This window comes from Humulus lupulus, chromosome 5 (assembly GCF_963169125.1).
Source record: "Humulus lupulus chromosome 5, drHumLupu1.1, whole genome shotgun sequence".
Lineage (NCBI taxonomy): Eukaryota > Viridiplantae > Streptophyta > Magnoliopsida > Rosales > Cannabaceae > Humulus > Humulus lupulus.
The window spans coordinates 200,161,164-200,177,377 of record NC_084797.1 but is presented as its reverse complement, the minus strand read 5'-3'; the positions used below and the strand labels follow the sequence as shown (position 1 = coordinate 200,177,377).

Here is a 16,214-nt window from a genome sequence, read left to right as displayed (position 1 = left end):
TAGGTATTGATCAATAGCTGGGTCTTTTGATTTGATTTTTTCGAAGTTAGCGTGGAACTCAGATTTCCTAAAAGCATATGCTGCATTATACATCAACACATGACAATGATCAGTCTTGAATTTAGCGACCACATTCATACTAACGTGGTGGTAGCAAGCACCGTGATAGGCATCCGGGAAAATAGTTTCCAAGGCATGTGTAATACTTGCATGCCTGTCTGATACAAACACCAGGTCCTCAACTTCCCCAATCGCTTCCTTTAGCTTTGACATGAAATACTTCCAAGAATCATGATTCTCACCATCCACAATACCAAATGCAACTGGATATAGATGGTTATTTGCATCCAGCGCGACTGCACATAACATCTACCCACTGTATTTTGTCTTTAAAAAAGTGTTGTCCACGCATAACACATGACACCATGTACGAAACCCTCTTCTACTAACTCCGAGTGAGAAAAAACAATATTTGAATCGATCTTCCTCAGTGACAAAATCTGTCAACGTCCCGGGATTTTTCTGTTCATGAACAGGTACGATGGTAACTTCTGGTAGGATGCTTCCAATGTCCCTCTGACATAAGAAAGAGCCTTCTCTCAGCATCTCCAAGCTTTTCCATATGACAACTCAATGTCATAATCATTCTTAATGTCTTCTCTTATGTTGTTTCCCATGTACGCATTTGATCCAGTCTAATATTTTTTCTTTATGCAATGACCAATAACCCAAGGTGCAGCTTGGCGATGGCCTTTATGTCGGAGGTCAAGTGAGCAAGTGTGTTTATTGGTGAAACGAGTTATCTCGAACATATCAGATTTAGGCATTATCTTCCCCCTCAATCTCCACCCACAATCAGGATCCTTGCAAGTGATATACCAAACTTCAGTACTTGACTTCTTCACCACAAACTCGAAGTTCTGCTTCATTGCATACAAGTGTGCCTTCGTCTGCAACTCTAACTTGTTCTAAAAAACCTTCCCAACTTCTATTACTCCATAACTCACTCCAGATAGCGTGAGGATAACATAAGATGGGCATGGGATATCTTCAGCAATATATGCCGGAGAACTCCATCTATTTCTATCGTCTTGTGTAGTTGGACGACTGCTCTCTGAGTCAGCAATCCTCTGTCCTTGGCTTTCTTGACGTCTTGGCAAGGGTCGTACATTTAAATTATCTACTTGAACCACAGGTAGCATCAACAACCGATCCTCTGAGTTATCATCAGAACTACTGCACCCCTCAACTCTTTCATCATCATCACTAAAATGGGCAACTGGATCATCATTGACATAAGGCTCATACTCATACCCATCATCATGCAGGAGATTTGTTGGGGGAAAAAAAGTTTCATTATGACTAGGACCTCCCATGCATACACTTGGCCCAGGAGCTGTTTGTGGAATAGCCGTGCAGGATTTATTATGATTTTCCATATTAACACTCGCTCTAGGAGATGGATCAATAAGAGCAATGTTCTTTGCAATCGAACTAACGCATAAAGGAACCCGATGTCTTAAGGACTTCGAATTGTCAAGAATAAGAGCACTAACTCCTTCATCATCTGTGATTTCAATGGGATCTACGCTAAAATCATTGCATGTAAACGACACTTCCAACTTTAAGTCAAACAATGACCTATCCACTTTCAGCTTTGAATACAACTTCTCCAATAATTCTAAATGTATTATAGTGTTCAAACCAGCTTTGAAATTCTATTTCTCTTCTTTCTGTTCCCAAACACCGTTGTAAAAAACAATTATATTAACTCTGGAACCTGCAAATTTACAAAAGAAAAACATAAGAAAATTATAAAAATAAAGTGTAATCAATGAAGAATCGATGGTAAATTAATGATGAATTGATGCCTATGAAAATCTATATTGCAATTCAACATTGATGCCACATCGATGACATTTCGATGCATAATCGATGCTGATGGTTGCCATATGTACGCAATTCCATTTCGATGGTATATCGATGCCATATTGATTATGAACCAAATCAACATATATGGCATCGATTCAACATCGATATACCATCGATATTATATCGAACATAACATCTAAATTATATGTTCGCCCCAACATCGAAATTTTATCGATGTACCATCGATATACCATCGAAATGTCATCGATGTATAATCGATGCTGATGGTTGCCATCTGTACGCGATTCCATTTCGATGGTATATCGATGCTGAACCAAATCAACATATATGGCATCGATTCAACATCGATATACCATCGATATTATATCGAAAATAACATCTAAATTAGATGTTCGCCCCAGCATCGACATTCCATTGATGTACCATCGAAATGCAATCGATGTACCATCGATTTTGGAATGGTTCCCACATAATCCCAGATCCAAAGAATAATTCAAAAAATGCAGAAAAAATATCACACTCAATTGCAGAACAGTTCGAATCTAATATCTAACCATGACATTTCATATTCACAAGTAGATAGAATGAAATGATACTTACCCATGATTTTCTCTCTTAAAAAACGTCAAGAATGACAATTTATTCACTTGAAATGAAACTTCCAGATCCGAGCAGTCTAATTTCTTCACCGATTTGGCTGTGAAAATCGACAATGGGTTGCTGTGAAAATGGCTGTAAATGATGGATGAAAGAAAGAGATAGACAGAAAAATGTGTGAAGTGTTAAATTTTACTGATGAGGGTATTTTTGTCCAAAATAGGGGAGGGGGCACATTAGTGGGAGAATTTTATGATGGCATGTTAAAAAATTTAACTATATTATGATGCATATAGTGTCAAAGTTCCCTATTAAAATTATGTAAGGGAAATTTCATGTTATATGCATAAAAACTTAGTGAAATTTTTTAATATGTCACCATAAGTTACTATCCCAAATATATGACAATTTCAATTTTTTAGACAAAAATACCCCTAACATTCAAATACTCATTTTCTCTCTCAATCCAAACTTTCTCTCTCTAACATCTCTTATTCTCTCACTTTCTCTAACATTCTAATCTTGTAGATCTCGAAAAAATACCAAAATTAAAAAAAAATCATCTGAAACCGACATTTGAGTGAAAAAATATGAATCTCCAAAGTTTTCATCAAATTTCAGTACAGAGCATCGAAATTGCATCGAAAAAGCACCGTTTGGGATAAAAATCAAGTTTTCATGATTGCATCGAAACATCATTGATGTACCATCGATTTTGCATCGAAATACCATCGATTTTGCTTCGAAAAGTCATCGTTTTGGCCAAAAAAACAAGTTTTCATGATTGCATCGCAACAACATCGAAATACCATCGATTTTGCATCGAAACATCATCGATGTATTATCGATTTTGTATCGAAAAAACATCGTTTTGGCCAAAAAACAAGTTTTTATGATTGCATCGAAAGAACATTGAAACTTGATTTTTATCCAAAACGATGTTTTTTCGATGCAAAACCGATGGTGTTTCGATGCAAAATCGATGGTACATCGATGATGTTTCGATGCAAAATCGATGGTATTTCGATGTTGTTGCGATGCAATCATGAAAACTTGTTTTTTTGGCCAAAACGATGACTTTTCGATGCAAAATCGATGTGTTTTGATGCCAAATCGATGATATTTCGATACAAAATCGATGGTACATCGATGATGTTTCGATGCAATTATGAAAACTTGATTTTTATCCAAAACGATGCTTTTTTGATGCAATTTTGATGCTCTGCACTGAAATTTGACGAAAATTTTGGAGATTCATATTTTTTCACTCAAATGTCGATTTCAAATGATTTTTTTTTATTTTGGTATTTTTTTTAAATCTACAAGATTATAATATTAGAAAGAGTGAGAGAATAAGAGATGTTAGAGAAAGAAAATTTGGATGGAAGAAAAAAATAAATATTTGAATATTAGAGGTATTTTTATCTTAAAAAAAATTGAAATTGTTTAAGTTATATTAAAATAAAATTATTATGCATATAACATAAAATTTACTACCCGTTGCCATTCTGACTGAGAATCGGTTTATCGGGATTGCCGCAACCGGACATTACAGTACATCAAAACAATGGTAAAAGCGGTGGTCGGAGAAGAAACTCAGCTCAAACAAGCTGAAGATCGTCTCGCTCAATCTGCAGTTCCTGCTCAGGTTTTCTCTCTTTCCCCTACTCATTCATTCCTGCACTTCTCCTTTACTCTGAATTATTGGGTTTTATTTTCTCTTTTTGTGGTTGAGTTCAGGTGGGACTTGTGATAGGGAAACTCAGCTCTAATCTAGATAGGGGTTTCGTCTTTGATTTGATCCCAACTCCACTTAACGATGCGGGAGAGCCTGCTTCTTCTCTCCTCGAAGCCCCTAAGGATGAGAAGAAGAAAGGACCTAAATCCAAATCACAGTCTGTTGATTCTTCCTCTATGGCCATTGACAAGGACTGGGTCGCCGAACATGCTCGCCAGGTTACTTAATTTATTATACATAAATATATACAGTTTGAATTACTCTCTTGGTGTTGCTTGTTATGAAAATCAGGTGTACGACCTATTAATTTCAATCCAATGATGTGGTTTCAGGTGACCAAAATGTTATCTTGTGGAATGAAGGTGATAGGTATCTATGTATGGGTCGGCGACAGCGCTTTCAAAAATTCAACCATTATGCTTTGTCAGGTTGTTTGATGTTTGTGAAAGAAATTTTACATTTTTAATCAGATAATGTACTTAGAAGTTAGATCGGAGGACTAATACTAATGTGATATTGCATTTGGTAGAAGTTTCATTAGCCTGATTTGTGATTAAGAACTCGCTTACAATGTCAGGTTTCCTCGTTTTGCAAACTAACATATTACATGTCTTGAATTGGTATTTATTCTAGTACAATCCAACGATGACCAGTTTGTGTTGTGAATTTCACCCTTTGAAGTGCTTGTATAAATAATGGGTTCACTGTCACTGTTGATGTTTAGTCAATAGTTCTCCTTTGTAATCTGTATATAGTAGACAAATTTATTGTTTAATGGATTGGTTTATGTAGACTATAAAGGGTGTCGCTGAAGCTGCACCACTCTCGGAGATTGATCCAGATGAAAGAATTCTTCTTCACATATGTTATAGTCCAAGGAGGTAATTTGCCTTCAGATATCCTTCTCCTGAATATGCATGCGAATTGTAATTAATGAGAACATTGACTAAGAAATTGTTTCATTTAGGTGGACATGTCGAAACTATTCATTGGGTTCAAATATTTCTTCAAGCAATCTACGGCCTTGTGACTTTAAGATGGGGAAAGTCTTAAATTCTCTTCAAACGTTTAAGTGCATGTACAACTTTGATCTTAGGTAATATCTGTCCTTTCTAATTTTGTTTTGATAGATTTTTTTTGGTTAATGTGCTTTGCGGTAATTCAGCAAACATTTTATTTTTAGTTTGCAATAGGGATTCCAGAGGATATGTGATTTATGAGATCTAATATTTGAAATATATGCTTTTGCTATAATTTTGGATAACATTGTTTGTGAGCATTTCTTTGTTTAAATTTGACAAAATTGATAACCTAACCATGGTTACCTTAAAAATCATTGTATTATAACATGCTCAATGTTGTACTTGGATTCCAATTCTATAGATGCTCTAGCATTAAACTTGTTATGATATAATAGATTTTAGGATATGACGTCAGAATATCTTTTTTGTTTTCTTTTAAAGTTTTAACAAGAACTCAAAATATATTTGAACATATATAATCATTCACAACAACTTGATTATTATTCAAAAAGCCAAGTGACAACAACTAGTTATTCATATATGCCAAAGTTATGATCATGGGCAAATTTATCTAAAAACTTGTCAAAATAATATATTTAAAATGTTTTCTAAAGGAACTATTTCAAAAATTGGGTCATGAACCATCTAATCTATAGTTTCCCGTGTAATATTTGTTTTTCTCATCCTAATTTCATGTACAATCTTTTTTGTCTTTAGATTTGGGAACATGCCCTCTCTTTTATAAGCTTTCTTTGTATTTTACATCTTTTAGTTTAATTTCCAATTAATTTGAGGCAACTTGTGAGATTGAATAGATTATAAACACTTTGTCTGCTCAATTCTCTTGTGCTCACCTTGTCTATAAAATAAAAATTTCAAAATCTATATCCCTCTTCACGTGCACTAAATGAGGCCAGTTCATTCCTCTGAAAATGTACGCATGCCCATCATATTTTTCTGGAGATGCTCAAATATTGATGCACTTCCACAAAAGGAAGATAAAAATGGCAAAAATTCCAATGACACATTGGTCAAGAAGATGATTGAGTCATATGCAAAGTCTACATTGAAGTTGATACTAATTTTTTTCTCATGTCTGATATGCCTTCACTTTTAATGTGTTATGTTGATTTGGTGTAAGCCACAAATAAATTAACATTAAGCAACTATGTTATTTGGTTAGTGGTTATTGTTTTGTTCATCAAATGAAGTAAATGCTACTTGTGGTGGTGTCTTACTTACTAGTACAGCTGTGTTATCCCAGATTGCCTATTTATAAGAATGCATCAAGTGTACAAACATTGCCTGATGTACTTCGTCATGGGATATCTGTTCATGCCAAAGATTTGGAAGGTGCAAAAGCCATCATTGATGGGAATTTGGTAAGTATCACTTTGTTTTTGAGGTCCTGGAACTTGCTTACTATTCAACCATTTTGTAAGCTGTATCCCGTATGTATTAGATTTTCTATTATCATTCTGTCCTATTTTCTATCCTGAAATTGTTAACGGATCTTTTCAACAAATGCAAGCCAACTTTTATGATTCTTCAGATGCATGTGGAAAATTGATGTTGTTTATCGACACTTTCAATGCAAAATTGGGTTTATTTCCAGTCTTTTGAACTAATGCCCTTTTTTCACCTTAATTTCCAAAGTGATTGGTTTATTTTAACCTTATAATGTTGTTTCATTATTTCTTTTATAGATGGACTTAAGTGAAACAACTTTTTATTAATGTTCTTAGATAAAGTTTTCAACTCATGCTTTCTTTCTTTTTACATGATTTTAGGTTGTTAATGATGAGCCATGCACATCAGATGGTTTGCATGAAGTTGAATTGCTGCTACCATTCATGAAAAATGCTTCAACTGAAGGTCTACTTAAATTTTATTTACATTGGAATACTTTTTGATGCGTTGGTACCTCGAAATTCTATTTTAACGTTTTTCCATGTTTATAAAGCATGCAGCCAAAAAGAAGTCACTGGTGTTATCGCTTTTAATGGCTCTGTGTGTTCTTTTGGGTACATAAATTCAAAAGAACCAATTTCACAAGTTGTTGCTGATATAAAGGTATTGAATTTCCTATAATAAATGTATGTGGGTGGGTGGGGGGGAAATCAAGCAACAGCTTGATCCTGTACATATATATATATTTTTTTTGGGGGGGGGGGGGGACTGGATAATATTGAGTTGCCTGTTATGTAGATTTTACATTTTCCTTCTCTCTTCTACTGGTTATTATGCTATTTAGTCTATTCATTATTTACATTATAATAATCAGCCAGGGCTCACAAAAAAAGGACATCTTATAATCATTTCATCTATTCATTACTAATGTCCATATCTTCAATTATATTAAACGTTTTTCTGTTCTAGGAAGATATTATTCTGAGCCTGCAAAGTAGACTAGATATTATCTGTGATGAGGCGGATGGAGATACAGACGAGACTAATGGTGAAAGCAAGGAAGCAAATGATAAAATGACTCTAGAAACTTGCACCTCCCAACTTTCCATACATCTATTGCGGTGCGTTTATAGTCATGGTTCTGATATTTATTTTGTTAATCTATTCTTTGGTTTGGTTTTGTCTTACATTGTACCAATCTTAACTGTGCATTTGGAAATCATAGCATTGATTTGGTTTTCATATCTCTTCTCATTGTGCTGTGTGACAAGAATTTGGCACTAATTGTTTCAATCATGTGAAACTTTATGTTACCATCTACTGCAAATATTAGCTAATGGTCTGTCAATCTTATGATGCAGCGATGCACTTTAAGATGTTTTCTGCTATTTCAGATTTCAATTTGTAAAAGTAGGTTTTGTTAGTTTCTTTTAGGAAACAGAATCCTTAAATCTAACTTGTCACTTCTGGCTGGGTAAATCTTTATTAATCCTGTATTATCTTGCGTCTTTGTCTTCCTAGCTGACTATTTTATTCTAACAGAAAAACTACCAACCTTTCACTTCCCCGAAGAGTCTTTATTCCCTGGTTGGGGGATCTGTTTATGTGTGACTATCTACAATCATCTGAGACCCTTGAGGTGTGTACTTCTGTCTAATGTACTCCTTCATATTTGGTATAGGTTTATGCTTGGTGATTCTATCTGTTTTTACTCTTCACCATGTATGTTAATAAAAGCTATTACTATGCTCACGACAATACTCCGTTTAGCATTCGCCTAATTGTTACTTATGCTCTCTTAGGTACTGAAAGATCATTGTGTGGAGCTGTTGTCAATGGATGCTGCGATTGATACCACCACAATTTTGGAACCTGAAGTAGAACCACCTGCTTTAATTGCTACATCTTTTTGGGATGTGGCTGTGCCTCTTGACCCAGCATCCAGCTATTCCTCAAAGAAGAGTGTTGTTGAGACATCCATAGGAGAAACTAGTGGGAACACAACCAAGTCTGCAAATTTCAACATCATAATAGCTGCCTTCTTCCTTTTTCTGTCTGTCATTGTTGGGTATATTCTCATTATCATCAAACGATAGTAGTTCTCGTCGATGATATTATTAAGTTGTGTATTGCCTAGTAGTCGGTTGTTTTGATTTTTAGTTTTGTTGTTACCACATTTTGTGGTCCGTTGGTTTTTTCTGTTTTCTTTTTGTTTGTTTCCCATTCCAGCTATATAAGAGTTGTTTTTTGTACGTTCTTGACAGAATGATAATAATAAAGAAGGAAAAGTCTCTGTTTCATTTCTTCTAAAAGATAGTCCTTTTCCTAATATGGTATCAGAGAAATACTAACCTTTTTTTTTCATCAAGCTTCCTCTCTTCCATGGCTAGACCCAGAACTCGCAGCTCCTTTCCTCTCGACATCAACACAGACCAAGAACCTCCTTCTTCTGCTGTTCCTACTGCCCAAGAACTGCACCCCCTTTCTCGTTCCCCTGTTCGAACTTCGGGTATCCCTCCCACCCCTCAATTGTGTGTTCTTCCTTCCCATGATGCTCATTTCCATGGTGATTCTGCTGCACCTCGGTCTCAAGCTGTGCATCCAGGTGACCGACCTACCCATGATGACTCTTCCAGTCCTTTCTTTCTGGGCACCGGAGATCACCTAGGTCAGCTAATAACCTCCTCCATTCTTTCTGGTCCGAACTACCAATCTTGGAAACGTGGGATCTTACTAGCTCTTCAAGCCAAGAACAAAAGGTTCTTCATTGATGGCTCTCTGATTCGTCCTTCTCCTGAAAGCTCCCTCTTCTCAGCTTGGTCACGCTGCAACAGTATGGTCATGTCGTGGATCCTCCACTCCATTTCTAAACCTATTGCTGAAAGCATCATGTACCGTGATACTTAGGGATGTAAATGGGGCGGGTCTGCCCCGCCCCGCCCCGCGAAAATTTTGCCCCGCCCCGCCCCGCCCCGCCCCGATTAGTTTCTTGGAGCGGGGCGGGTCTGCCCCGCCCCATTTAACTCTTTTTTTTTTTTAAGAAACATTAAATTATAATTTTAGAATTTTCCCTACGCCTAAATATTATTTTTTATTGTAATCTTTATATTTTACACTTTGTATCAACTACACCATCAAATATTATATTTTGTTTTTTTATTTTAACATTTACAAAATAAATACAAGAATAAGGATGAATTATATAAAACATATTTTTCAATATTTATAATTCTTTATAGTCTATATAGAATTAAAAATATTCTAAACCACATATAAAATGTCAATTTTACGTACTATGTATATAAATAGCATGAGAGAATTAAATTAGAGTATATAAAAAAAAAAAAATTGAGGCGGGGCGGCTCCGCCCCGTTTAAATTCCTAGCGGGTCGGGGCTGCCCCGCCCCGCTTAAATTCATAGCGGGGCGGGGCGGCGCCCCGCCCCGAATTACGCCCCATTTTTACCGGGGCAAAGATGCCCCGTCGGGTCGGGGCCCCGCCCCGCCGCCCCATTTTGCCATCCTTAGTGATACTGCCGCTGCAATGTGGAGAGATCTGAGTGAACGTTTCAATCGTGGCAATGGTCAACGAATCTTTCAAATTCGACAGCATATTACTGCTCATCATCAAGGTGTTAATGATGTTACAACATATTTCACCACCCTCAAGGCTCTTTGGGATGAATTGAACGAATTTCAACAACTCACTGAATGTACTTGTGGAGCTGCTGAAAAGAACATGGATTACCATAACCGTGAGCAAGTCCTACAATTTCTCACTGGCCTAAATGAATCTTTTCACCCCATTAGAGCACAAATTCTCATTATTGAACCTCTACCTTCCCTCAACCCTTTTTTCTATGGTTATCCAAGAAGAAAGTCAAAGATCCTTAGGCACTTCCTCTAACACTGCCATCAATATCGCCACTCCTTCCACTTCCAAGATTGGTGCTCTGTCCACTCCTACTGTTTTGCCTCCCACACAACCATCAAGAAACAAAAGGCCTCATCCTACTTGCTCACATTGTCTCAAACCTGGACATTCAGTTGACAAATGTTTTTTCTTAAATGATTTTCCACCAAGCTATGGAGACAAGAAAAAGACTCAGTCTTCTTCTAAACCAGCTATTCACCATGCTGTGACATCCAAAGAAACCTCTACTAGCATTGAATCTAATCCATCTACCTCCTTCACAACTCTGTGTGAAGAATTGATGTCCCTCCTTTCTCAACAACTTCACAAAGGAGCTCCTTCTATTGCTCCTACACAGCCAGTTGCCTCCAATTTTTCTGGTAACAAAGTTCCCTCACCATCGATCCTTTGGATCCTTGATAGTGGAGCAACACACCATGTTTGTTTTACTTTTTTTTATTCAAAGCCCTTTCCTAAATATGTCAATCTCCCTAATGGTACTTCTGTAAAAGTTGAGAGTATAGGAACTGTTAAATTCAATACTTACATTACTTTGCATAATGGTTTATATGTTCCCAGTTTAACTACAATCTATTTTCTATAAATTCATTTATTCAAAACAGCTCTATTACTTTCACTTTTAACATTAACTCTTGCATTATTCAGGAGCAGACTCTGAAGATTGGGACTGCTGAAAGGCATGGCAATCTTTACTACATCAAGCAAGATATTGGTCTCATTTCTAATTCTTCTACACCAATTACTTTTACTACTTTTTTTTTCTGTTAGCCAGTGGCACTCACGGCTAGGACATCCATCAATGTCAATCTCAAAAAGTATCAATAAAACTCTTGATTTTTCATATTCTATTCCTTATGATAAACACTGCCATATCTGTCATCTTGCTAAACAAAAGCGACTCCCATTTATATCTCATAATAATTTTTCTACTAATCCTTTTGATCTCATACATTTAGATATTTGGGGCCCTTTCACATTATTAGCATTGAAGGTTACAAATATTTCTTAACTATTGTTGATGATTGTACCCGCTTTACCTAGATTTTTTTATTAAAATCAAAATCTGATGTTGGTACCATCATGCCAAATTTTTTTGCTTTAGTTACAAATCAATTTTCTACTAACATCAAGGCGGTGCGGTCTGACAATGCAAAAGAACTTAACATAACTTCATTCTATGCTACTAAAGGTATCACACACTATCACTCTTGTGTTGACACTCCTCAACAAAATGTTGTTGTGGAACGAAAACACCAACATATTTTAAATGTTGCTAGATCTCTTTCTTTGCAATCTAATCTTCCTTTGGTTTTATGGAGTTACTTTGTTAAGACAGCTGTTTATTTACTCAATCGCACACCTTCTAAGTTACTGAAAAACAAGAGTTCTTTTGAACTAATTTACCAAAAATTACCATCTTATGACCACTTAAAATTTTTTGGTTGTTTAGCATATGCATCAACCTTAACTAGTCAAAGACACAAATTTACACCACGTTCTCGTGCTTGTGTATTCATTGGATATCCTGAAGGCATGAAGGCTTATACCTTACTTGACCTTCACACAAATCAGATTTTTCAATCTCGTGATGTAATATTCCACGAAAATATTTTTCCTTTCAAGGATCATAATCAGTCCAATATGACTGATGACATTTTCCCTAACACTATATTGCCTTGTTTTCAACCTTTGACAGATTTACAAGTATCTTCAGGCGATACTAACACTTCAGTTGTACCTCTGTCTCCAAATCAACCATCACAAGCTCCGATTCATGACTCTCGGCCTGATCACAATCGGCATACCACAAGGACAGGTCGCTCCATCCATCGCCATTCTCATTTAACTGATTATGTTTGTACATATACCCTGGTAAGCTCTTCCACTGCTCATCCCATTGCTAATTATCTATCATATCAGCAATGCACACCATCTTTTCGAGCTGCTATTCTTGCTGCTAATATCATTTCTGAACCCACAAGTTTTTCCAAAGCTTGCAAAATACCTGAATGGCAGCAAGCCATGTCAGAAGAACTCAATGCTCTCAACTCCAATCATACTTGGGACATTGTCTCCCTACCTTCTGGTTGTCATAAAGTTGGTAGCAAATGGATATACAAAATAAAGTATCATTCTAATGGTACTATTAATCGCTACAAAGCTCGTTTAGTGGCTAAGGGTTATACTCAAATTCCTGGTATAGACTATTTAGACACTTATGCACCTGTTGCCAAGTTCAATACTTTCAAACTAATGCTTGCTCTTGTAGCCACACATAATTGGACCGTACATCAATTGGATATCAACAATGCCTTCTTGCATGGTGACTTGGATGAAACTGTGTACATGCAAATTCCTCAAGGATACACATACAAAGGGCCCTTACCCCTTAATGCAGTTTGCAAATTGCGAAAAAGTCTATATGGTTTAAAGCAAGCTTCGCGACAATGGTATGCAAAACTCAGCCATACCCTCATTGAAGAAGGATTTCAGCAATCGCACTCTGACAATACTTTGTTCACACGATGAAAATCAGGTGTTTTCTTAGCCATACTTATCTATGTTGATGATATTGTCATCACAAGTAATAATGATCAAGCTGTCCAAAATTTTAAAATATTCTTAGATAGTAAGTTCAAATTAAAAGACATTGGTCCCATCAAATTTTTTTTAGGCCTTGAAATAGGAAGAAACAAACATGGCATTTCTGTTTCCCAACGCCCTTTTACATTACAACTTCTTTCTGATATAGGTTATTTAGGTGCCAAAGTTGCAACTACACCTATGGAACCAAATGTCAAATTAAGAAAAGACGTGGGTGACCCACTTGAAGATCCTACTGCCTATCGCAGTCTCATCGGCAAGCTCATTTATCTCACGATAACTAGGCCTGATATTTGCTATGCTGTCAACCATCTCAGCCAGTTTCTCTCATCTCCAAGGACACCTCATCTTCAAGCTGCTTATCGTATTCTACAATACCTCAAAGCTACACCAGTACAAGGCCTTTTCTTCGCCTCTTCCACTCCTGGCCATATATCTAAAGCTCTCCAAGTGATTGCCTTTGCTGATGCAGATTGGGGGAGTTGCATAGACACTCGCAGGTCCATCTTCGGCTATTGTGTCTTCTTAGGATCTTCTTTAATCTCTTGGAAGTCTAAGAAGCAAACTACTGTCTTTAGATCATCAGCTGAAGCTGAATATCGCGCCATGGCCAACACTACGTGTGAAGTCACTTGGTTGCTTGCTTTACTCAAAGACTTTGGTATCAATCACAACAATCCAGCGACTCTTTTTTGTGACAACAATGCATCTATCCACATCTCTGAAAACCCTGTATTTCATGAACGCACTAAGCACGTCGACATCGACTGCCATATTGTTCGTGAGAATGTTCAGAATGGTACATTGAAGATGATACATGTTGATTCCAAAAACAACCTGGCTGATATATTAACTAAAGCTCTCTTTCCCACTGTTTTCCATACACTTCTCTCCAAGATGGGTGTTAAAAACTTATACACTCCATCTTGAGGGGAGTATTAAGTTGTGTATTGCCTAATAGTCGGTTGTTTTGTTTTTTAGTTTTGTTGTTACCACATTTTGTGGTCTGTTGGTTTTTTCTGTTTCCTTTTTGTTTGTTTCCCATTCCAGCTATATAAGAGCTGTTTTTTTTTACGTTCTTGACAAAATGATAATAATAAAGAAGGAAAAGTCTATGTTTCATTTCTTCTAAAAGATAGCCATTTTCCTAATAGATATTTCAGTTATAAGACGCAAGGTTAAGGATTTTTTTTTTTTTTTTGGTAAGTATTTTTTTTGTTGTCACTTGCTGAATTTAGGCAACTAAGTAGCCACCCATTTTGGAGAAGTGGTTTGTTTCAAAATAGATTGGTAGAGGAATAATACTTGTGCGAGTTACGGCCTGAACACTTCTTTTTTTACTAAAATCTTAAAACATTATATTTGTTTGATTGATGAATATTCAGCGCAATGTGGTTACTGCTATCCCAACTAAAATGCTAATTCTTTTTCCTTTGTAAAGTACCTGCCCATTGCTTAGCATTTAAGGTTTAAAGGACATCTGTGGCCAGAACTTCGTATTGCATTCGTGAAATACAATAATATTTTTGGAAGAATTTTTGTATTGTATTAGATAATAGAATGGAAATTTTTTTTTTTTAATTGTTTGGCGTTGGATAATCAATAAAAATTATTCTAATTTAAAAAATAACTCCTTAAAAGTGTTTTTAGAGAATTTTTTATTTTATTTTCACACTAACCTCTGAAAAAGTGATTTTTAATTTTAGAAGCTAAAAGTAGATTCTCTTATTATATCTCTTCTATATAAAAAAAATGTGTAAATAATAAAAAAATTTGCTTTTAAAAGTTTTTTATTTTTTTTCATTAATTTTAACGAAATATTCTTATATTTAATAGAATATTTTTATATTTAATAATAAATTATAAAGATGGCTTAAAATTAAATAAATTAAAATATGATATTTTTGAGATATTTTACAATAATAATTATTTAAAAATAATAAAATCATATATTTTATAACTTAAATAAAATTTAATTAAACTTAATATTATATTAAACATATAATATATAATCCTTTGTTGTCAGTGCCAAATTCAAAAACTAAAACAAACATACACTTAAACAAAAAAATAAAAATAAATTAAAATATGATATTTTTAAGATATTTTATGATAATTTAAATAATTAAATCATATTTATTTTAAAATAATAAATACATACATATCATTTTTTTTTTCATCTTATAAATTTGTGTGATAAATTGTTTTTTATCAAATGATTGAAGCTCTTTTTCTTCATCAAATTCACTAAATGACATTGTGAGATACATTAGAAACTAAAAATAGTTGATACATGTATAATTATGTCTAACTATGACTTTTTATATTCTTATTTTATTTTTATTATTAATTTCTTTTAAATATTATTGTATTTTATATATATGTCATGTAGTTACGTAAATAAATATATTTATATATATATATATATCTATGTCAACATTGTGATTAAATGTCATATATGTAAAAATTATTGATATAAATATTTTTATATATATATATATTATAAAGCTATAATTCATTTTATTATATATTTTAAAAAAATCATTAAACCAATTTTTATTAAAATTATAGACATTGTTTATAACTTTAAAATTAAGCAAGCGTGCATTGAATGTTGCTTTTACCTAGTATACTTAAAATGCAGATTGTACTATTTAATACCATAATAATTAGTATATATTATGTGATATTGTATAATTTATTTTTCATATTGTATCATATACAATTTCAATTTTCTCTCTTATTTTTTTTTTATACATAATGTCTTCTAGCTATATATTTACTTGCTTACTTATCACATTCTCTTCTCTCTTTTTATCTTTTAAATTTATCTCGGAACATTTTCTATCTCCTTCACTTTCACTAATATCACTTTCTCTCTCTCCTCTCTTATCGTATTATCTCACCTCACTTTCTCTCATTCTTTATTCCCTTATCCTTTCTTCTCTCATCACTTTTAAATTTATATAATTTAAAAATTTACATTTTATTTTATTATGTAAAAAGTCAACACTTAA

At 34.5% G+C, this 16,214-nt stretch overlaps 1 protein-coding gene across 1 annotated transcript; it reads left to right on the top strand.

The window, feature by feature from the left end:
- Positions 1-3,981: 3,981 nt before the first annotated feature.
- Positions 3,982-8,972, top strand: LOC133778046 (uncharacterized). Its single transcript, XM_062217863.1, has 11 exons — positions 3,982-4,138; positions 4,231-4,446; positions 4,561-4,656; positions 5,021-5,109; positions 5,196-5,324; positions 6,515-6,632; positions 7,041-7,125; positions 7,214-7,323; positions 7,630-7,781; positions 8,203-8,299; positions 8,463-8,972. The coding sequence occupies exons 1-11, from the start codon at positions 4,058-4,060 to the stop codon at positions 8,754-8,756; spliced, it is 1,467 nt and encodes a 488-aa protein (XP_062073847.1). The 5' UTR covers positions 3,982-4,057; the 3' UTR covers positions 8,757-8,972.
- Positions 8,973-16,214: the final 7,242 nt, after the last annotated feature.